Source organism: Bos indicus, chromosome 1, assembly GCF_029378745.1.
Source record: "Bos indicus isolate NIAB-ARS_2022 breed Sahiwal x Tharparkar chromosome 1, NIAB-ARS_B.indTharparkar_mat_pri_1.0, whole genome shotgun sequence".
NCBI lineage: Eukaryota > Metazoa > Chordata > Mammalia > Artiodactyla > Bovidae > Bos > Bos indicus.
This window is the reverse complement of record NC_091760.1, coordinates 66,075,047-66,100,191: the sequence shown is the minus strand read 5'-3', so window position 1 is coordinate 66,100,191 and position 25,145 is coordinate 66,075,047. Positions and strand designations below refer to the sequence as shown.

Here is a 25,145-nt window from a genome sequence, read left to right as displayed (position 1 = left end):
ACTCAAATACATGTATATGAATATTCACAGCAGCATTATTCACAATAGCCAAAATGCTGAAACAATTCAAATGCCCATCAACAACTGAATAAATAAACAGATTGTGGCATATACACACAACAGAATACTACTCAGTCATAAAAAGGAGTGAAGGACGGACACATGCTGCAACATGGATGAACCTCTAAAACATTATGCTAAGTGAAGGAGGCCAGATACAAAGGTCACATACTGAATGATTCCATTTATCCAAAATAACCAGAATACGTAAATCCACAGACAGAAAGAAGAATGGTAGTTGCCAAGGGCTGTGGTTTCCCCAGGAGAAAGGAAAACAACTGCTTAATGGGGACAGAGTTTGTTTTGCAGTGATGAAAATGTTTTGGAACTGGATAGTGAATAAACTAAATGCCACTGAATTGTTCAATTTAAAATGATTAATTTTATGTCATACGAATTTCACCACAATTTTTTTAAAAAGGGAGGGGGATACTGACTGATACTGATACTGTTATATACCTTTATCGCCTTACTCCCTCACTTCTACCTGAAGATGTATGTAGAAAGATGAAGTATTGGCCATTATGGAACCACAAAGCAACAAACACTTGTCTCAAAAAAGAAAGACTAAGTATAAAGATAAAAGGAAGCTGGGTCTTTGATATCATGAAGGAAACCACGGAATCATCAATTTTAATTTATTAAGAGATAAATAAAATCTCCAGTTGAAGAAATAGCACAGTCTTTGCTCCTCACAATTTCTTCTGTAAAGAATGACTTTAACACAGACTAAGTGAACAAATTCCCTTTAGTTAGATGCATCTGTGAGATGTATTTTGGTTAGGTGGCTTCACCAGTTGCTGGGGAAAATGCACTTTGCTGTGTAGATCAGCACTCACCATCTGTAAGCATTCCAAACAGGAAGATAATTAATACAAAATAGCATCACAAACGTTAGGTATACAATTAGGTATACAAACGGAAACTAGTCTTTTGTATAAAGGCCATGGCTTACTCCTGGCCTGGAGTAAGTAATTACGAAAAAACGTAATTGTTTTTTCATTCAGTATTTATTGATGAGTACCTACTATGTGCCAGGCATATTGAGTCAGGGATATGAGCCAGAACACTGCAGTAAGCAAGAAAGATAAAGCCTTTGCCCTCATGGAGCTTACATTCTAGCAAGGGGAGAGACAGAAATAAACACATGAGCAATCTCACATACACTGACTGTTAAGATTACACATACAGAGCACCACTTTGGGCTTCCAACTCCTCTGACTTAGGACTGGCTCTGAGCTCCTCCGTCTCTGGCTTGGCTTCACAGGATGCTCAGGTTCCTCACTTACCCAGGAGTCAGCAGCACTTTCAACATCACAAAATTGGTTTAGGTAGTCAACAATTCTCAGTTCCTTATCTCTACTGCTGATGTCATCCCCAATATTTCATCCTACTTCAGGAAACACACAAAACAAAACAAAAAACTCCTCACCCCAACCATTTTCACCCATGAAAGGGGAAAAATTAAACCAGAAGCAAAATTCATTATTGTTCCCAAGAGAAAGAGTCTACCAACAAAACAAAGCCTACCTTTCTAGTAGAGGATAGGGAGGAGTGCAGCATGAGCACAGCATTCAGGTCAAAAACTTGTACACGAGGAAAAATGTATATAGTCACTAAGTACAATACATAATTCTAGCACCTGAAGAGAATGTCCTAGACTAGTGCTGTTCAACAGAAATACAATGCAAGCTACAAATGTTAGCAATATAGGCAATTTAAAATTTTCTAATAGCCATATAAAAGAAATAAAAACAAACAAGTAAAATTAACTTTAATAGCACATTTCCTCTAACCTAGCATATCTACAGTACTATCTTTTCAACAAATAATCAATATAAAAGTTATTAATAAGATATTTTACATTCTTTAATCCCACAGAGTCTTCAAAATTTGGTATGTGTTTCATATTTACAGCACATTTCAATTTGGACTAGATACAGTTCAAATACTCAACTGTCACAAGTGGCTAGTGGCTACCTTATTTGACAGGGCGGTTCTAGACAAAATACTCACTAGGTTCTCTTTTCCATGAACAATGAAGCAAATGGCTCCCCAGAACTAAAGCTTCTAGGCGTCTCATTGGTTGCACTAAAGAAGCTATATTCTGCTACCCTGGGGACACAGTCCTAGGTACCATGAGCCACAAGTAAACATAACTAATTGATTAAGAAATATATATATAAATAAAATTCAGGCAGGAACAAAATGATATGCCTTGGTGGAGAAAAAGAGTATGCTCTCCTAGTGCCAATTCATCTGTCCATTCATCCATTCAACATTTGTTGAGAGCCTATCATGTGCCAGAATTAATTCCACAATGCTAGTATTCTGTCCTTAGTCTTTTGAGGGTGGTGATGGCGGGGGCGGGTAGTTTAGAGACATAAAAAAATAAACAAGTTCATTGTAAACATCAATGTTATTATGAAGAAAATAAAGTAGGAAAATATCACCATGAATGGGAGAAGAGATTACTTTAAGAGAAGAGAAGGCTTTTCTGAGAAAGTGCCATTTAAGCTGAGAATGAAATAAAAGTGACAGGAATGGAGAAGAAAGTTCTATGCAGAGAATATAGTTAGGGCAAAGACCTAAGGCAGGAAAAACCTTGGCACATTTGCAAAGCAGAGAACGTCAATGTTGTTAGAGAGCAGTTAACAGGAAGAATAGTAGATGTGCTCATAAAAGTAGTCAGGGGCCAGATCTCTTAGGACCTATGGAAAAGGGTCAGGAGTTTGGTCTAGATGTTATTCTAAGAAACAGTCAATAAAGTGTTTTAAGTGCAGGTAGGGGGAGGTATTAATATGGCCTGGGGTAGGCTGGTAGTGGTGAAGTATGAGGTGAGATTTCAAATATATTTTCAATTTATTAGCAAGTCTTATCAGCTCTACCTTCAAACTTAGGTTATATAAATTAGATTATATTTTGAGTCTGACAGGACTTGCTGATGAACAGGATGTGATGACCAACTACTAGACTTTTGGTGTGAGGATGTAGGTGAAATGATGGTGCCATTTACGAGATGCGAGCTGAAAAAAGAATAAACTCTGCTCTCCCTCCTGTATTTCCAATCTTGATAAATGGAACAACCATTCAGTCAGAAGACAGCTTCATCCAGGGTAGTGCCACATTCAAACAGTCACCAGGTCCATTAATGCCACCTCTCCAAAGTTTCTTAAACCTGTTCCCTCTTTCCATCCCCACAGACTTGTGTGTGTGTGTGTGTGTTTTAGTCACTTAGTCATGACTCTTTGTGACCCCATGGACTGTAGCCTGCCAGGCTCCTCTGTCCATGGAATTCTCCAGGCAAGAATACTAGAGTGGGTTGCCATTCCCTTCTCCAGGGGATCTTCCGGACCCAGGGATTGAACCTGGGTCTCTTGCATTGCAGGAAGATTCTTTACTATCTGAGCTATGAGGGAAGCCCTCTATTACTAAGACTATTGAAATCACCTTAATAATCTCCAGGTTTCAATTCCAACCCAACGGCAATGCTACAAATTGCTTCCCTGCTTAAAATTCTCCAACAGTTTTTTTGAAAAGTGATTTGGATGACACCACCCTTATGGCAGAAAGTGAAGAGGAACTAAAAAGCCTCTTGATGAAAGTGAAAGAGTGTGAAAAAGTTGGTTTAAAGCTCAACATTCAGAAAACTAAGATCATGGCATCTGGTCCCATCACTTCATGGAAACAGTGTCAGACTTTATTTTTGGGGGCTCCAAAATCACTGCAGATGGTGATTGCAGCCATGAAATTAAAAGACACTTACTCCTTGGAAGGAAAGTTATGACCAACCTAGATAGCATATTCAAAAGCAGAGACATTACTTTGCCAACAAAGGTCCTAGTCAAGGCTATGGTTTTTCCAGTGGTCATGTATGGATGTGAGAGTTGGACTGTGAAGAAGGCTGAGTTCCGAAGAATTGATGCTTTTGAACTGTGGTATTGGAGAAGACTCTTAAGAGTCCCTTGGACTGCAAGGAGATCCAACCAGTCCATCCTAAAGGAGATCAGTCCTGGGTGTTCATTGGAAGGAATGATGCTGAAGCTGAAACTCCAGTACTTTGGCTACCTCATGAGAAGAGTTGACTCATTGGAAAAGACTCTGATGCTGGGAGGGATTGGGGGCAGGAGGAGAAGGGGACAACAGAGGATGAGATGGCTGGATGGCATCACCGACTTGATGGACATGAGTTTGGGTAAACTCCAGGAGTTGGTGATGGACAGGGAGGCCTGGCGTGCTGCGATTCATGGGGTCACAAAGAGTTGGACATGACTGACCGACTGAACTGATCAGTTTAAGATGGACATGTCCTTTGATTTGCTACTTCTCTTTTATGGTTCTATCCTATAGAAATATAGAATAAGGATATATAAGGGTAATTCACTATAGCACTTTAATAGTGAAAAACTGGACACTACCTAAATGCCATTCGAGAAGGGAAGTGTTATACAAACCACCATATAATTATACAATTCAACCTAGTCCTTATTTTAAAAATGAATCAGATTTAAATATACAGATATAGAAAGATCTTCAAGATATTTTAAAAACAAATAGCAATGTATGTATGGGCAATGTGTACATGATTGTATTCACTTAAAAAGCATCGCAGTGTATTTGTGGGTATGAGTGTGAGTACGTTGTTTCTAAAGGTCTAGAAAAGGTCTGGGATGATACATACTGTCAACAAAGGATATGGAGATATATATATATATATACATATCTTATTGGATGAATTTTTAAATAATATATTTATGTAACAACAACAAATTGTACAACTATTCTACATGCCTTCATGTGATTAAAGGCACTTTAGCACCTGGCACTAGCCTTTGTTTCCACATAAATTTCTCAGACTTATTTACATCAGGTAAGTGATAATGTACTTTCATGTGATGGGAAATGTGGGTTGATTGCTGAAATTGGGTCATGTTAGAGACCTATTTGCTTTGCAACTGGAATAGGAATGGCAGCCTCTAGTACTCAGAAGGACAGCAAGATCTTTCTGAAGAGAGGTTAAGGTGCTTGTTTCTTTCCTTGAGGACCACTAGAATTAGTTCATTCCTTTTAGCTCTTCAAAGGAAGAAGCAAAATTTCAAGGCATTTCCCATTTCAACCCATTCGGCTTTACATGTTTCAAGAATACCTGTACTTATCTTATTCACAGTTTATTTTGCTTTTATAATATAAAAAGTCAATAGAAAGGACAGTAAGTTTAGTGCCATAGTTCTAGTTCCTTTCTGAAAATCTTCCTCATTTCCCCAAGAGATTTAAAAAAGAAAAATTTTTAAGTGATAGTAGCATAGCTCTCCTAGAGATAACAATGTGAAACAGCTTTCATGGAAACAAAATGCTGAACAAATAGAAGATGGAATTATACAAATTTCTAAATTCTAAAGATTTTCGTATTTGTTTTTTGATTGTCATCTCCTAGTTACTTTTTTTTTTTTTTTTTTTAAACCCAGGAATAAGGAGAACAAGAAACTATACATGTAAGTTTTTCTACTGTAGTAATGGCTGGGAATCTAGCCAAACAGCCAACTGGTAGAAAGAAGAGGAACTGCTCTTCCCAAACTCATTCCCATTCACTGCCTAATTATCTCAAAATGACACCAAAAAGAGTTATGAAATATTCAATTATTTCTTCCTCAGTTATTGAGGTCAGAAATGAACTACCTTGGCCGGACCAGAAGACAAAAACCGAGTTAGTAATTGCTTATGCTCTGGTTTTCTACATTCTAAATCCTAAAGCTGCTATCTACACCAGCCCTTCCATTAAAATATCCTTCAACTGGCTTGAATTGCTGTAGCACATCAAAAGACTTCTTCTTGTTGTCTTGTTATTATTATTCAGCCTCACTTTAAAACACATTAGCTACCACTTCACAAAATATTAGAGCAGAAAGGAATATTGGTGATCCTACCATAATCCTCTCATTATTGACAACTGAGAAACTAGCCCAGGAAGATGACATCAGGTAATAGAGTCACACTGCAAGTGTCTAGTTAACTGGGACTAGAACCTAGTCTCCTGACTTCCAGGCTATGCCAAATTGGATATTTTCTTTTAATCATTTAAAGTTAATGCTCCTTAAGGTGTTCTGGAAAAAAAGTTGTATCTAAATGAGAAAAAGGCTTCAACTACAAGGGTAGATAGATTGGAAGCAATCTTCCAGCAGATACAAAGCTGTGGATCGATTACCTAGGGCAAAGTTGTTTACTCATCACCTGACTTTGGTCAAGTGTATGAGGAATAGTTATTTAGTGCAGTGAGAGGAAAAAAAAGTGGCAAAGTGGGGGAAGGGGGAAAAAGTGGGTGGAAAAATGGTTTCTTAGTTAGGGAAACATTCTGATAGACCACTTTGGATATGATAGGATCTTTCAAGGTCATACTTGGAACAGGAATAAAATAAAGAACTAAGTTATTTTTTTCTAATACATTTATAACTTTCCAAGGCCTTTGGAAAGAAAAAGGTGATGATGAGAAGGAAAAAGAAAGCTGAAATATTACAGCACTCTACTTGGGATGAAACCTGTGAGAATGGCAAAGACACTCTTTAAGAACAAGGTGTGTATCATAATCCTTGACTATTCAATGCTGAATCCCTCCCACTGACCATCCCTACTACTATAATCAAGACTTCAGTGAAAATCTGCCACACAGACTTGTGTCCATGGTTACTGTGAGTCAGTACAGATGGTGCAGAGGCAAGGTAAAGAAGCCAGGGAAGCATGGAGGCTTCCTGAAGTAAGAAGAAACCTGGCCAATGTAATGGCTAGGATACCAAACAAAAAATGTTTCAAGGAAAACATGGGTTGAACAGCCAAAGAGCAGCCAAAGAAATTGAGAAATAAAGAAAATAAGAAATGACATTAAAAAAAAAAAAAACTGAACAATTTCAGCACAGTCATAGATTATAACACTGACTCCAAGAGGGAGATGAAAGAATAGATAACAGATAAGAAAAACAGAACAGTAGCTTTAGGAAAAAGAACATGCAAGTGAGATCAAGAAAAAAACAGCAAGAAATGAGTATTCGCTGAAACGAAGAGCTGACAGTTCACCTAGAACTACATTTCAAAACTTAACATCTGATTACTACTGAACTTCTTTCTAAACTATCAATGTTTAGAAAACAACGTTTAAAGTTGAATAGCCCTATTTGCACAAGGTACATACCTAAAGTCATTCTTCAGGCAACTTATGGCCAGAAAAAAGTTTAGATCACATACAATTGCATCTACTATGTGAAACAATGCCAATAAGAGAAAAACTTCTGAAACACTTTTCTTCATTGGGAAAAGTATTCATTTTAATTATGCTCCAAGATGTTACAGAGCTAGAAATTAACAAATTTAAGTCAGTACAAAATTGATTTATTGTCAATATTTAGTCATTAATACAACCCAAGTTAATGAAACATTACTTCACACAAGGCTCAGATGCTCTAAAATCTGTCTTAACTTTACACATGTACTAGAAAATGATAAATACCTAAAAATGACAATGCAAGGGAAAATATTACAAAAAATACAACTGTAGACCCTTGTATGAAAGTTCTTTAAAGTTCTGCCTTTGGGAATAATACCATGCTACATATCAGAACCAAAAATAAACTATTTTCCTTGAGGTTACAATGCTCAACAATATACTGGATGCACTCTAAATTACCATGCTTGACAAGAATCAAAAGAGAAAAAGAAGGCTTCAAAAAGGTTGAGAGAAAAAAACAAAGGAGCAATCAATTGTTATATGCTGATTTCTGCTGCGATGACCTCTTTAACAATTTATAGCACTGTGGAAGAACTGAAAAAGAAGGGTACCAGTCTCAGCTTTCTAAATCAGCACAAATTCAGACAATTGTAAGGGTACTGTTTCCAATGCTCTCGATTCTTCAATACTTTACATGGACTCCTTATCCTAAGCCCACATTTTTTCCTCTAATTTATTCCTAAGGATTTTCCAAACACACTTTCTGTTTTCTATTATCCAATATACAAACCATAAGGCAGTAAGCAAAACAGTAACATCTGTCAGTCAAGTCAGTTCTAAAGACACCAATTTTGGTTTAGATATTAGTCATGAGATACAGGCATAATCATCCTCCTTCCACACATACTCTCATCTCGAGCCTTACAAAATGACTTCATCTTCAACCGTGAGGTAATGTGAAGCTTTAAGATTTTTTTTTCCTACATCAATGACTTGCCTGTTGTGAAGCTGCTTGGTTGGCAGCAATATCAGGGGCTGTTAGGAATGCTTGGTCAGAACAGATAAAAAGGATGTGATCAGTGAAGTACTGTAACCTATCATAATGGGCTTCTTACAGGCAGACCGGAAGAATTTACCTTATAGACTCGTCACACTCATTTCAGAAGGGAGAAAAATGTGTCTTAAAAAGGAAAGGAAAACGATTAGATAAGGGAATACAGTAAAATATTAATACTGTAGTAATAGGTAAGGGAATGCTTATAGCTAACCTACCTTGTGGGGAAGTTTCTGGCATAAAATAATCAAACTTTCTCTCCCATTATTGTTTGCACAAGATTAACAGTTGCTTTACATCAAGAGGGGCAGAAAGCCATTAAACACATTTCTTCAAAGGTAAGAAATCTCTTTTTGAAATGAGCATTAGAGAAAGGAGGAAAAGGTAGGGAAAGCTCACTCAAAGAGGTCCTCAAACATGCGTTGTCCCATTGCTATGTATGCTTCCTTTTCCTCTGGTGTCATTTGGGCCACCAGCTCTGGCTTCTGGCTCACTTCACTATAGGAGAATGGACGGCCAGCCACCATGACAACAGGGTCATCTGCTACTTCCTCAAATTCATCGTCTTCCTCATCCTCTTCTCCATGATGTGCAGCCACAGTGGCCACACGGGGTGGAGAGTCATCATCTGACTCGCTGGTCTCACTCTCAGAGTCACTGCCGTTGGCAGCGGTCACGGGAGCAGCCGCCCCCACTGAACCTGCAGGGGCAGACGGGGTCTTCTTCTCGTGAATGAGCAATGCTCGCATGACCTCCTCATTATCATCTGGCCCTGCATGGCCTTCTTCATGCTCCTGAAATGAGTCTATATCTATGCCGCCTGGAAAGAGAAAACCAGAAAGTCAATATTCTTAAATAAAAAAGGGACTCCTTTACAGCTAATAAAATATAAAAGCTTAATATATTTAAATATAGGATAATATAGGATAATACAGATTTCGCTGGTTCCATTTTTTTGAGCTACTGCCCAAAAGATATTCAAAATGTTTCTCACAAACTAGAGCTTAAGTAACATAAACCTTTAAGTATAGCTGACCCTTGAACAATGTGGGTTTGAACTGTGCAGGCCCACTTACACATGGATTTATTTTTATTTTTATATTTTTTCTAATAGTAAATACTACAATAATATATGATCCATGGTTGGTTGAATCCATGGACATGGAGGAATTATGAATGTAAGTTATACTCAGATTAATCCCTGTGTTCAAAGGTCAACTGTACCTGGGTCTGTTTTGATTTGTTTTGTTTTTTAATATCTACTTACTGATTGGGCTGCATCGGTTCTTAGTTGGGGCACAATGGGATCTTTACTGGGCACACAGGGTTAGTTGCCCTGTGGCATGTGGGATCTTAGTTTCCCAACCAGGGATCAAATGCATGTTCCCTACATTGCAAGGTGGATTCTTAACCACTGGACCATCAGGGAAGTCCCTGCACATGGGTTTTAAGAGACATATAGCTTGGATCTGAACCCTGGTTCATCCAACATGCAAGCTGTAACACTTTGGGCAAGTTATTTAGTCTCTAAACTTCGGTACCTTTTTCTATAAGACGGGATGATAAAAGTATTTGGCTTCTAGGGCTCTGGTTAAGAACATGAAGTAATGTCTGTGAAGGACCAAGTTTGTAGCTGGCATAACAGGACATCAAAATAAAGTTCCTCATCCTGCCTGGGGCAAAAGCCAAAGGTCTTACGATAACCTATAAAGTCCCACATCATCTGAATTCCTCCTGCCCCACTACTTATCCCTTCTCTTACCCCTTGCTCATTCTGGTCCAGTCACAGTGGCCTCCATAGTGTTCCCCGTGCACACCACACACACATTCCTACCTCAGGCCCTCTCCACTGCCCATTTCCTTTGCCTGGGATATTTTTCCTCTAGGTACCTATACTCTCTTGCATCTTTCATGTCTTTACTCAAATTTTACATTCTTTCAATTCACCCCTACCTCTATATTCTTAATGCTCTATTTTTTCCATATAGCATTTATTTTCTAACATAGTACTTCATGCCTAATGTCTCTGTGACCTACTTTCCACAAATGTCAGTTCTCCACAACAGATACTTACCTTTTTTACGCAGTGATATATCCCATGCACCCAGAATAGTGACTACTGCTTGTTAGGTACTGAATAAATATTTGATGAATGAGTAAATAAATGGCAGCTTATTTTCCTGAAGCAAATTAAGTGTACTTTGGACTCTATCTAGGAATCTAGTATCAGAAAGGAAAACACACATCACACACTTCCTATCATTTTGTGTACACGTTACAAATGAAGAATTTAAGAAAAACATTTGCATCCTGTATTCTGAAAATAATACCAAATATAATGCCATTTAAAACACACAAAAGAAATTAAAATGTTGATTGAAACCTGACTCCTTTATTTAAATCCTGACTAACATTTATTGGATGTGTTATTTTGGCCAAGCTACTTCATCTTTTTCTGCTTCAGTTTTCTGATGTACAAAAAGGGTGGAAAATAGTATTTATCTCACTGGATTACCAGGGTGATTAAGTGAATATTTGCAAAGGTCTGGTACTTAGATTAGTGTTATCTATTATCATTATCAAGAGAAGACCCGTGTGGGCTAAGTTGCTTCACTCCTTGTGGCCGACTCTGTGAAACCCTATGGAGTGTAACCCACTAGGCTCCTCTATTTGTGGGATTCTCCAGGCAAGCATACTGGGGTGGGTTGGTTGCCATGCCCAATCCTGGCCACAGAAAAAGTGAAAGCATCTTCTCACTAACATATGAGAATGAATTAGTTGTAATCTTGGACATTTTTACAATGTTTAGATAGAACTCCTAAGATGAGACATATAGGAAAGAGAAAAGGAAATAGGAATTGAGAACTTAAAAAGTTTAGATCAGAGATAACAAGTTTTTGATAACATGGATGTAGACGTGAGAACTGAAATCACACTTCACGGTTTATTTAAAAATGGCGCCGGAAGCTGAACCTCCTCCTTAGGGTCCTTATTGCCAATGTAGTGTTTCAAGGGGAAAAAAGGACAAGTAATGTATGCAAGTCAAAACTAAATGAAGTCATGTCTAAAAGATTTCTGACAAGGTTCCTGAGAGACTTAGGCAAAAAAGGAATTGTCTTGTTATAGACAGAAGACAAAATATAAGGATAAATGAAATCTCTAAATGGTAAAGCAGAAAAACTAGTTCTAGGAACTGTCTTATTTAACAGAGTTATAAATTACAAAAAAGATGTGTACTGGGAAACTGTCAAGTTCACTGATGGGCTAAGCAATTCTGGGTACTTAAAGCCCAAACTAACACCAAAAAAATATAGGAAGAGCTGAAGGTTGAATAAGTGGGCATAAGAGTGTTAGATCTAGTTTGTTTTTCAAACCTGCTGAGTTTCAGGGATTTTTTTTTAGTTAAAAAAATTTTTTTTGGCTCTGCTGTGCAGCAAGAGGGATCTTGGTTCCCTAATCAGGGATCGAACCCATGCCCCCTGCACTGGGATTGCATAGTCTTAACCCCGGGCCACTAGGGAAGTCCCTAGATCTATGTTAGTACTAGCATAGTATAAGAAAATCTGCCTAGCAAAAAATAATCTAAAATATACTAAACAACCTGATCTAAGCTACCACAAAAAGGGAAGGAGAGGATCTGAAAAAAATTCCTGCAAATAATTCTCAAGTTGTCTTAATATGCTTCCAGAACCAAAGCAATAAAGAGTCATGTAAAACCTGAAGGATATTTGAAATAAAACTCAAATAATTAATAATAAAATCATTCATAAATAATATGTATTGTTCTGATTACTAGGTCTCAAGTAAAGTATATTACAATTGGAGATAGTCCAGAAAAAGACAATTAAAATAAGACAAAAAATGTAGGTGGAGATGACTTGGGGGAAGAGAATGATTTGTAAGGAGAGTAAAAAAGAATCAGAATTATCACTAAAGTAATGAGGACATGATTGAAGTCTATGAAATTATTAAAGATATTAAAGTAAATTGAACTCTGAGGAAAATAAAGTGTAGGACAAATAAGACTCACTTTACAGTTCACTGGATAGAGTCTATTCAACTATCATAAAACCTAATGAGAGCAAATTTAGACCTAACAGCATATACTATTTTATACACAGAAGGAAATATTCACAAGAGGGAACCAAGGCTAGATGACTTATTTAAAGTCCTTATGATTTAAATTCCACCACTCTAGGAATTATAAACATGGAATGTTAAACTTATGAGCCTAATTGTATATAACACTGGCTAATAATAGTTTTATTTCCTTCGATTTTGTTACTAAGTTCACAGAAAAAAAAGGTTTGTGCTTCAAGAATAGGCAAGACGCCAAGCTGGGGAAAACCAACCATTAAATAGTTGACAGACTAACTACGATGTAATCTAAAATAACTTGCATCAAAATAACTAAACATCACAGCCAAGGTAATCAAAGGGAAGAAGGGAGACTGAAGTATAACTACCAAGGAAAATTTTTTTCCAGTTGCAATTAAAAAACTAACGAGAATCACACTAGAGGTATTACCTGCTTTACCATCACTACCCAACTCCACACTACTTTTACAATTCTTAGCATACATTTCTTAGTAAAAGAAATGCTAATTATGAAGGAGAAAGCACTTAGGAAAAAAGTAAACAAGTGGTTTTTAGTTACTGATGATTCTTAAGCATTAAAGAACCAGACTCAGTGATACATTGGTAATGATACATAACCTAGGAATAGGGGCAGGTAAGTTATAATACTAATGAAATCTGATTAGAGGTACAGACTCCCTATTTCATCTGTTTCCCAGTTTCTGAGTAACATTTATTCAGTTTTAGCCTCTCATTTCCTACCTACTCCTAAACCATCATCATCCAAAGTCTCTAAATCCAGTAATTTGAGACTAAAATTTATAAAGTAAAATGGTGCAGCTCTCAAACTCCTGATTATTATGCAACTGTTAACACTTCAGGGCTTACAGAGATTTCTAAAACCTTCTGGTATAAAGTTCTGTCAATCTTCTTGGATGGTGAGATACTTGTTCTTTATTCATGTGATATCTTTTTACGTATTTCAAGCAGCACAACTCCTTTTTACTTATGAGGAGGCAACATAAAAAGTTTGGGCTAGTGTATAGTTAAGGCTCCCAATTCAAAGAAATAAAAATGCATGTAAAAAGGCAACAGAAGATTAAAGAAGAGATGAATCTGGCCACTTTGCATACAAGAGCACTTTTGCAAGAAATTAAGACAAAACAATGACAATTTCTAAAATCTAAAAACAGAGATTTAAAAAGTTGTCTGTTATTTCAACTAAGTTGAAGGATAATACAAGAATACTGGTTGGTTTTACTGCTTATTGCTCAATTTACTTTCTGCTATAAGGCAACTGTTTTATAAAACAGATGGGGGATGGTTTTCAATAAAACTAAGAATTGCCCAGGCAAAATTTCTTACCAAGTCAAGTTTATTTTCTACTGAACTCAAGACATATTCATCTTACTAACCTCTACTCTTACCTTCTTTCATCTCTTCAGAATTATATGCTCCTTGGACAGTGCTCTCTCTTAACCAAATAGGTCTCTCTTTGGCAGATTTCCCCTCCAGTGAGGCTCGATGAAGATCTTCTTGGTCATCCATGTTAATGACAACATTCTGAGTGTATAAATCCTCATAGGAGGGACCCTTGGTGGTCCACGCTTCCCGGTGGTGCCCACCTGCCAGGCCAGCAGCTCCAGCAGCAGTTGCTGCACGGTCCTTGCTACATAAAAAGATCAGAGGAGGAAAGAAAGAAAACTTGAAGTCTTAGTGCAAGAAAAGAAGGGCAGCTGGGGAAGTGGTTACTGAAGTATTACATATAAATATAATCATGCACACATGCTTTAATAATTCTGAGAATTTGCTCTTATACCTCTGGGTGAAGTTTACATTGGTTAGAAGAACACATCATATTTATATTTAAGTTCCTTAAACTCTGAATCCTTTGGTGTGTACAAATGCTTGAGGTTGGATAGATTAACATGTTTCAATAAATATACTTAGTGTGAGGAGATAAAGATATAGTGACATAGACCACTTAAAGACACTAGTCTGGCAAAACTCGATGCCAGTAAAATCTTTGATGAGAATTTTGTTTCAAAACAAAAACCCAAAACAAAACACATGATATTTTTAAAAGCATCTTTTCAGCTGAATCCAGAAGAATTCAAAGTAGTTCTATGGGCTTTTCCCTGTCTTTCGTGTGCTGAGAAACTAAAAAAGTATTCTACAAAGCCAGACTTCAACTCAGAATCAATGTTCTTCTGCAACTCACCAAATAAGGCAAATCTTCATGGAGAGATTAGCCTCTTTTCTGTCAAGTTGTAACTTTCCATCTCTGCACCTACACTGACTCTCCATATCCAGCTCCAACCATTATTTCTACTCCATGGCAAACAATCTATTTCTGAGTCTATTTTGTTTAGCTTTTTACCTCTACTAGCCATGATTTTTTTAAAAATAATTTATTTATTTTTGGCTGTGGTGGTTCTTCACTGCTGCATGGGCTTTTCTCTGGTCGCAGCGAGCAAGGACTACTCTTCACTGCAGTGCAAGGGCTTCTCATTGCAGTGGTTTATCCTGTCGCGAAGCACAGGCTTCAGGGCTTGAGGGCTTCAATAGTTGCAGCATGTGGGCTCAGTAGTTACAGCGTGCAGGTTCCACAGCTGTGGCCCACGGGCTCAGCTGCTCCGTGGCATGTGGGATCTTTCCAGACCAGGGATCAAACCTGTGTCTCCTGCATTGGCAGGCAGATTCTTCACCACTGAGCCATCAGGGAAGACCCATGCTTCAGGCCAGATCACTCCTTATTTTTCTCTAGTCACTTAATGTTTTCTCACCTCTGTTAAGTTTTAGTCTTTCTGCTGCTCCTTCTGCTTGTTTTACTTTCAATCTGCTGCATACTCTTGTGAATATACCTGGTTTTCTGTGTCTAAGCTCACACCTTATCTTTCTTTGCCTGCTACTGATGCTTTCTGTATCAACATCTATGCATGACTCTCCCTCCCTTTCTGTTTAGACAACTGTTTTATTCCATAAATTATCTCATGTTTCATGAACTACCTGCTTACTTAGTACCTCCCCTATATCTTTCTCCATATCTTTTGCTGTGTTCTTTTCCATGTCTACTGATTCCCTTGCTCCATATTTCTCTAACGAAAGACAGGGAAAAGCCCATAGAACTACTTTGAATTTTTCTGCATTCAGCTGAAAAGATGCTTTTAAAAATATAACATGTGTTTTGTTTTGGGTTTTTGTTTTATTTTGAAATTTTTTCCCTAAAATTTTCCCATGGATCCTGAACTGTCTCCTGTGCAGTACCCTTTCTCATTCTGAGCCTAAGCAATACTTCATTTGTCTTTAAGTTCTGTACCACTTCTCTCAGAAGCCACTCACTATTTTTCCTTGTCTTTGATCCTACTTCATGTCTGCTTACTCCATTGCTCCTCATTTCTTCCTTGGCCCACTTACATCTACTTAACTTTTTTGTCTCATGTTTAATTAAGACTTGTCTGATATATATGGGGGTTGCAAAGAGCTGGACACGACTGAGCAACTGTTATACACTGTGGTCCGTGTATCTGATTGGCTCATTACATCTCTTCCTGAGAACACTATGTTTCTCTGGAGGTAATCTTGGTTTCATCTCATACCTCCTTGCCTCTGGATATCTACAGACTCACTGCCATTTTTTCCCTCAAAAGAAAAAAAAAAAAAATGTACCCTCTCTAGCTGTACGAACCATGCTGATCTTGTCACTTAATCCATGCCTTCTAACTACTGCCCTTAGCTGTACCAGGGCTGCTTTGTACATCATTCTTTCCCACAGACTTATTAGTTATCTCCTCATCCACTCTGAGTTTAGGCCTACGAGGCATCCCTCTGTATCCAATCCATCTACCTGTCTTGCTATAGTTTAAAGTCTTATGTTACAGTTGCAAATAACTGGTTTCCTTCTAGCTTTTATTCCTTTCTGAATTCATTCTAATGTTACTTTTTGCATTATTTACAATGTTGATCTCAATTTAATCCATATCTGTTCTTCTTCATTCCTTTTCTCTCTTCCGTGTTGTCTTCTAAAAGGTTGTGTTATTGCTTTCAGTATAATATGACTCTACTTAGTCTGGTGTAAGTTGTCTTTTTAAACGCTGGTCTCTCTTAACCATTCAGTCTTCCCTTCTCTCTTAGCCTGATTTGTGTTTTCATGTTTCTGTGCTTACTCTACATTCTGAGTCTCTCCTCTCTCACCCAGTTGTCTCCTTAACTCCTTTCAATGTCTTTTCCATCTTCAGCTAATATTCTTACCTTGTTGTGCTGAGCCTGTCCTATATGCCTGTCTGCACCCACACGCGTCTCCCTGAGTGGGCCAGATGCCTTTTCTGTCTCTCCACCCACTCAATGTTTCCCTAGTTCTGACTTGGCCAACTCCATCCTGTCCTTTTGCTCCTTCACTCAGAATCTTAAATGATTCACTCAATCTTTCTGAAGCTACCATTTCTCCATATCATCTTGAACACATAGTTGTCATCTATGCTGTATCCTTAGCATTAACTCTGAAGACTATCTTCTGAAGGTTAGTAAGTGTTCAGTACTTTGGATAGGACAATTCAAATACATGTGAATATAAGACTACTTTTAAAAAGTCTTTTGTTTTCATTACTCCATTACAGAAACTCAAGATTGGTTTTATTTTGGTTTGAGGCAGGAAAGATTTGGCCACAAGTTAAACAAATTATTAAATTTGGAAGAATTTTTTAAAGGATATTTTTAAACATGGATAATTGACTACACAGATTTTATTTATATTTTCACCAAATATACAGTCAAATCATCAGCAAATGTGACACTAAAGGAAATCCAGGTGAGAGATATCAGAATTTATTTCTTCTGCATGCTTAAATTTCTCCTATGGACAGAAAGTACACATTTCACTTAAAGATGACCAAGGTGACAATTTAGTTTTGAATCCTTTTACATTACTTAAACAATTGTAGAATTTTTAAAAGATATAACTCTTACTCACCACTTACTCAGGGGTGAGCGAAGAATATTATTTCAAAACTAAATTTTTAAAGATTTTTAAGGTGAGTGTTAAATAAGAGATGATGGAAAAGGAGAGGTTACTGGCAAGGAATTCCATTTAGGAAGGATAGGAAAACTTTAAATATCACCAGTGGGTCGACTTGCTGAAAGGCTGGAACTGTTCATCAGTTCTTGGGTTAAATCTACTGACAGTTTTGCAGAGGCAGCCTCTGGTTCCTGTTCTAGGGATTAACTAGAATTAATTGGTTACAGGAGCCAAACAATCATGCCACCAATTTTTTAAACAAAATAATGCATTACTATTGTCTGTGTACTCCCACACCACTCTATTGATGTTTTCCTTTTCTTGTGCTGGGGAAGGGTGGCTACTTCAAAACTGCTGTACTCTGAAACAAAGCCTATAGTACAGAAAACCTAAATAAACACCACTTCCAGGATGTTGGATACAAGCAGTGGAGCTTGTCAAATGCTGGTGAGGCCACCTTAGCCAGAGTAACAGCTTCTAACCTAGCTCTTAACAGTCTTGTTCCTAACTATGTAGAAGCAATCGAATTTTATTCTGGCTGGAAGTCAAGTACCCCATTCTATCTTTCTTGCCTGCCTTCATTTCCCTCTTCTTATTGACCAAGCTGTTGAGTGGCCTCTTTTTTGATCAGTATTTCCATCACTCCTAATGAGAAGCAGGTATTCTGATATACTGAGCTGCTGTTGGGCCTCTCACGTTGCTCAGACTTATCTCCAGCATGGACTGAGGGATACCTAAGTAAAGGTCCTGGAATGGGAGGTGGACTGTGGTAAGTGTGGAACAACAGAGGTTGAATGCCAATGGTGGTGGTGAATGAATATTCTACAGTGGGGAAGGATCTTAATAAACAAGAAGATAAACTACATTTAGAGGAGGAAACACAAGTATAATTCACAAATAGTATTAATATTATACACTGTACAGAAAGCAATCAGAGAAAATGTCTAAAGCACACTTCAATATGAAATAACCCATAAGCTTAAAATGTATGTATTTTTGTAAAACAAATTTCCCTCACAGGCTATTCTGACAGGGTTGCAGTATTATTTAAATGCACAGAAAAAGATATAACAAATAAATTCTTGATAAGAGACCAACAACCAGTAAGAAAAATTTTCAGCTATCTGTAATGTGTATGATACTGGCTGCCTATCAATTATGGCTCCTCTCCTTTATTTATCGATTTTATTCAAGTACTGATGGCTATTTGCTTCAAAGGACTCTGGGACCTTACTTAGTCTTAGGAGGTAAACCTTAACCAGTCTAAGCACCAGTCATGTGATCTCATTTTCTTTGTGGGACGCTGGTTTAGAAATAAGCAAATACACAATCCTGGCCAGTGCGACATTGGTGGATACAGCAGGATGAAGGTGGCCCTCTGAGAAAGCTTTCTTCCATCTTAAAACAGGACACAAGGAAGGGATGGTCCCATTTTATGCACTTGAACATTTTCATCTATATGTGATACCTAGAAAGACATGGCCATCTTAGCTAGCTCCCCTGGTGGTCCCAAGAGGACAACCAACAGGCTGAGTTCAGCAGAGTAAATATGGAACAAATCTAGATCCTTGAAGATGTAATTGAGCTGTGAAATTAATTCTGAGCTGTGCTACCTAAGGACTTTTGGTCATGCTAGAATGTTTTTCTTACTGTTCAAGCTACTTCTAGTTGGTGTTCTATTATTACAGATAGAGGCATTCTAACTGACACATATGCTAGGAAAGAAAATTCACATTGATTTGTATAGATACAAAACCTTCTATATAATTAGATTGTTTTTAACCACCAAAATGAAATTCAGTTTGCTCAGAACTGCCCAGAACTGGCTTTTCAGCAACATCTGTACCAGAGAACATAAAATACTAAGAGTGCTCCCAAAATCTATACAGTTACAATTTGGACTATTGGGTTCTATGGAAGGGAGTAGATGGGTATAAACTTTAAGCCATCAGCTTGAAACTGGAAAGATGAAAGAAAAAGGGTAGAATAGGAGAGCACTCCCTGATCTCAATTCTTATTTATGCTTTTCAAAGAAGATAAACTGCTTTTTATGGCATGACAAAATGAAGGCTGCCTCCACAATTCAAACATTAGGATACACTGATAAAAACAGAGAGCCATAGAAAGAAGTATTAACCCATAGGTAACACCCACTTACACTTCACTCTCAAGAAAGTTCCACTGAAAGCTAAGGAAGGCAACAAAAGTGTGGTTAGAATGGTTCAAATACGAATTTAAAAAGTGATTGATGTATTTCTTAAAGAACTTCAGGCTTCAGAACTTGATTAGGAAAAAAAAAAAAAAAATTCAGATATTCCCAAGAGGCAGAACCAATCTGGGACTAACCAACAATTAGCAAAGTTGCAGCAGGCCCAAGCTGATTGAGTACTTAAAATCAAACTTGACTATTTAAAGATTTTTGCCTAAGGCCCACACTGTTCTGCATTCAGTACAAACAAATTTCATCAAAGGCACAAGTTAATACAACAAGTGTGGCAGAGCTTAGAATCCACATAATCTTATAGTTTTTAGTCTCCTAGTAAATTACTTACCTAATCCTGTTCTCCAAAGTACAGGCGGTTAAAAAAACGGCGAGCTTAAAGGTATTCTTGGTAAGAGTACAGAGCCTATACTCACCTCTGTTTCAGGGCTGGAATTTCTGTAGGTTCTGGTTCAAGTATTTCATAGGCCAAGTTTACATCCTCTGTCTCTCGAAGCAAGGCATAAATGGGCTCAATTTGTTCATTAAACCTTGCCAAAAGTGTGCGTGCATCTTTTTTGGGCATTGCTGATTCATCTTCTTCTACCTCTGTCTGGCAAAAGGTACAGCGGAAAGTTCCTACAGAGAAAACAAGTCTTAAGTCAGGGCACACAAATTCTTAAGACTAGTCTTTAGCAAACAGTATATATCTCCACTCTTCCTCCAATCTTTTATTATTAAAACTTTGAAAAATATTCAAAAGATTAAAGAATTTTACAATGAACATCTCTGTGCCCACCACTGAGATTTTAAAATTAACATTTTTCTATTGTTGGTTTATCATATATCTATTCATCTATCATTTTTTTGAGGCATTTCAAGTAATTTCACCCCTAACTACAGCAGAGCAAACAGATTTTAATCATAACATTTCTAACACATTTATACTTATTTTAACTTAAAATCAAATTCTTTACAGCTCCACTGAGACCTGTCCCCTGATATCAACACTTTTCTTTTTGCACTGTATACACTTGAGTCTACATTATGGGGAAAGCCAAATAAATACCTAAAACCGAAAGTCTCCAGTAATTCTGTACATTGCCGTAAGGCTATTTCTTCAAACTTACTTCTTCATCTAAATCAGTTCAGTTCAGTCGCTCAGTTGTGTCTGACTCTTTGCAAACCCATGGATTGCAGCAGGCCAGGCCTCCCTGCCCATCACCAAGTCCCGGAGTTTGCCCAAACTCATGTCCATTGAGTAGGTGATGCCATCCAACCATCTCATGTGCTGTAGTCCCCTTCTCCTCCAGCCTTCAGTCTTTCCCAGCATCAGGATCTTTTCAAATGACTCAGCTCTTTGTATCAGGTGGACAAAGTATTGGAGCTTCAGCTTCAACATCAGTCCTTCCAATGAACACCCAGGACTGATCTCCTTTAGAATGGACTGGTTGGATCTCCTTGCAAGTCCAAGGGACTCTCATGAGTCTTCTCCAACACCACAGTTCAAAAGCATCAATTCTTCGGTGCTCAGCCTTCTTCACAGTCCAACTCTCACATCCATACATGACTACTGGAAAAACCATAGCCTTGACTAGACAGATCTTTGTGGGCAAAGCAATGTCTCTGCTTTTGAACATGCTGTCTAGGTTGGTCATAACTTTCCTTCTAAGGATTAAGCATCTTTTAATTTCATGGCTGCAGTCACCATCTGCAGTGATTTTGGAGTTCCCAAAAATAAAGTCTGACACTGTTTCCATTGTTTCCCCATCTATTTGCCATGAAGTGATGGAACTGGATGCCATGATCTTCGTTTTCTGAATGTTGAGCATTAAGCCCACTTTTTCACTCTCCACTTTCACTTTCATCAAGAGGCTCTTTAGTTCTTCTTCACTTTCTGCCATAAGGGTAGTGCCATCTGCATATTTGAGGTTATTGATATTTCTCCAGGCAATCTTGATTACAGCTTGTGCTTCTTCCAGCCCAGCGTTTCTCATGATGCACTCTGCATATAAGTTAAATAAGCAGGGTGACAATATACAGCCTTGACGTACTCCTTTTCCTATTTGGAACCAGTCTGTTGTTCCATGTCCAGTTCTAACTGTTGTTTCCTGACCTGCATACAGATTTCTCAAGAGGCAGGTCAGGTGGTCTGGTATTCCCATCTTTTTCAGAATTTCCACAGTTTATTGTGATCCACACAGTCAAAGGCTTTGGCATAGTCAATAAAGCAGAAATAGATGTTTTTCTGGAACTCTCTTGCTTTTTCCATGATCCAACAGATGCTGGCAATTTGATCTCTGGTTTCTCTCTGCCTTTTCTAAATCCAGCTTGAAAATCTGGAAGTTCATGGTTCACATATTGCTGAAGCCTGGCTTGGAGAATTTTGAGCATTACTTTACTAGCGTGTGAGATGACTGCAACTGTGCTATAGTTTGAGCATTCTTTGGCATTGCCTTTCTTTGGGATTGGAATGAAAACTGACTTTTTCCAGTCCTGTGGCCACTGCTGAGTTTTCCAAATTTGCTGGCATATTGAGTGCAGCACTTTCACAGCATCATCTTTTAGGATTTGAAATAGCTCAACTGAATAGATGAGACCAATCCATTTTCAAAATTAAAGTTTAAGAAGCTTGTGTTGTTTTTATTTCTATAGCTTCAACTTCAGCTAAATTATAACTTCAACTTGTAATTAAATTGTAATTCTTTAGAAATACCTCAGATTTTTCACTTCTACTATCATTTCACCTATCTGGGGCACCATTATCTACTTAGCCTGAAATTTAGCTTCCTAGATCTGGTCTTTGAACCTTTAGGCTCTGTCTTTCCAATTCCAAGTTCCTAGGCCACTGTTTTCTTTATCTCATCCTCCTGCTCTGAAGTCTGTCTGATAGCTGAACCTCTAAAGTCCACAGCATCAAATTGAAATCTCTCATCCTAACATTCAAGATCCTATATAACTTGATCCAGAAACATCAAAACCCAATCACAGTCCTTTACTTGGCAAGTAAATTCAAACACTTGAGAGACAATATACATTACATCTATTTTATTGTATATAAGTCCTTTCTTTCTAAACTACTTCCATGTACACTTTTTGATCCCTATACCAACCCTGTAAAATGATGTCAGAACTGAGGATGTGAGTTTTATGATTTGTCCAAAGGCACACAGCCAACAAGAGAAATGCAGTAACAGGAGCTACTGTATACCCAGTATTTACTAAGTGCCAAGTATGGCCAATCATCTGAAGATGGTATTATTATTAGTGCTCATTTAAATCTGTACAATACAGAGATTCTAAGGGGTTAGGAAACTTGTGAAAAATCTTATCACTACTAATTGGGAGGTGATGGCAAGATTCAAATCCAACCTATTATGATGAAACTCATACTCTTAAACATTACTTAATACCACTGGCCTGACTCAGACCTCCAGTTTGGTTCTGACTCTCAAATGCCAGGGATAGCCATCCTTTCTTTCTAACCCAATCAACCCAAGAGATTAAGAGAGATCACACAAGCACTCAAGTGTCTGGCACACAGTAAATACCTAAACATTTCATTTTAAAAACCTTAATATATGATTGATATATAACCCCACCCTCAACCCCACTTCCCCTAGTAAAGAATAAACAATCTAGACATCTCTGCTTCAACATTAACACTAGGCTCTACTGATATATTTCAAGCAGAATAAGTTTCTCTACTGCCTCTCACACATAAAATATCCAATCACATGTAAATTCTTTGCTCATAAACCCTGTTTAAATACTCTTAATCCATCTTCCTGCTATCCATATGCTATCTCATCGTCTACATCTATTCCAAATAAGTAAAAAAGAGAAAACAGCCTCTCATAGCTAAGAAGTAGCCCAGCACTCATATGTTAGGCTGTGGCGCTTTTCTGACAAATGGAATCCACAGATCACCAACATCAGATAAAAGGTTCTCTGAGTCCACGATGGAAGTGAGGCAAAACCAAGTCAATCTGAGTCTGTCTGAATACAGATAAAACTAAGGTCTGCACAACCACCAAAAAAAAAAAATTCTAGCTAACACAAGTGACTGCTGCTTCTTTACCAATTATAGTTTTAGCCTCAGCCTGGTCATCTCATTTCTGGGATAAGATTTATTAAGATATCCAATTAAAGAATTAGTCTCACTTCTTTTTTTTTTTTAAAGCCTGTATTGAATTTGTTAAATATTGTTTCTATTTTATGCCTTGGTTTTTTAGCCACAAGGCATGTGGGATCCCAGATCCCCAGCCAGGGCCTGAACCCACACCCCCAGCATTGGAAGGCAAAGTCCCAACCTCTGAACCACCAGGGAAGTCCCTTAGCCTCCCTTCTTGACAGTACCTAAGCCACAGCAAATCTCCAATTACCTGAATCCTCCCCAAAATTATCTAACAAAAGCCCATATTCTCTAAGTTTGTTTAGCAAAGTCATGCTGAGTCACCACATGGCTCCCTATGGTGTGTGGCTTTCTTGCTGCAGAAAACATCAACAAACCCGATTTTGTTTACTGTGAGCATATATCTGATGGTCTTTGACTAATGGACATCAACCCAAAGATCTGACTTAACTGAACAAGGATACTATTTACCAAAACAAAGAGGAAGAACAAGTTTGTTTTCCTTTGTGGGAGAAAGATAACAAGTTGCTTTAGATATCTGAATCCACTGCCCTTCAAAATGGATTTATTAGAAGTCAACTTATAACTTCTCGGAGAAGGCAATGGCACCCCACTCCAGTACTCTTGCCTGGAAAATCCCATGGACGGAGGAGCCTGATGGGCTGCAGTCCGTGGGGTCACTAAGAGTCAGACACAACTAAGCAACTTCACTTTCACTTTTCACTTTCATGCATTGGAGAAGGAAATGGCAACCCACTCCAGTGTTCTTGCCTGGAGAATCCCAGGAACAGGGGAGCCTGGTGGGCTTCCATGTATGGGGTCGCACAGAGTCAGACACGACTGAAGCGACTTAGTGGCAGCAGCATTATAACTTCTGAGAGCCCAACAGTGCAATTTAAGATTAGAAATTTTGATGTGACAATCAACAACATATAGATGGTAACTGAAGTCATAAAGTAAATCAGAGTATCCAGAGATTAAGGAGAGTGAGAAGCACAAACAGTCAAGGTATAAACCCAAGGAAAGAGAAATCCTTGAGAGAGAGAATTTGGTACAATCAGAGGGATAGGATGGTGTTTCAAGGAGAAAATGGTATGGTGCCAATTTTCAAGGTCAACAAGAATTGAAAGCTAACTTTTATATTTCGTAAAGTCAAAGTAAAAGTGAAAAGTGAAGTCGCTCAGTCATGTCCGACTCTTTGCAACCTCATGAACTGTAGCCTACCAAGCTACTCCATCCATGGGATTTTCCAGGCAAGGGTACTAGAGTGGGTTGCCATTTCCTTCTCCAGGGGATCTTCCCAATCCAGGGATCTAATCCGGTTCTCCCACATTGCAGGCAAATACTTTACTATCTGAGCCACCAGGGAAGCTTTATATTTCGTTAACAAAA

General features: G+C 37.9%; 1 protein-coding gene across 3 annotated transcripts in view; it reads right to left on the bottom strand.

The window, feature by feature from the left end:
• Nucleotides 1-684: 684 nt before the first annotated feature.
• Nucleotides 685-25,145, bottom strand: part of GTF2E1 (general transcription factor IIE subunit 1) — a 40,429-nt gene continuing 15,968 nt past the window's right edge. For 2 of the 3 annotated variants that reach the window (XM_070788600.1, XM_070788610.1), the window contains exons 3-6: nt 20,056-20,257; nt 13,832-14,073; nt 8,727-9,147; nt 685-902 (exon numbers count right to left, since the gene is read on the bottom strand). In XM_070788600.1, coding sequence (XP_070644701.1) covers nt 896-902; nt 8,727-9,147; nt 13,832-14,073; nt 20,056-20,257 — 872 coding nt within the window. In that variant the 3' untranslated portion in view covers nt 685-895. Of the gene's footprint in view, nt 9,148-13,831; nt 14,074-20,055; nt 20,258-25,145 lie in introns of all 3 variants that reach the window. The other variant, XM_070788620.1, reaches the window with a different exon arrangement.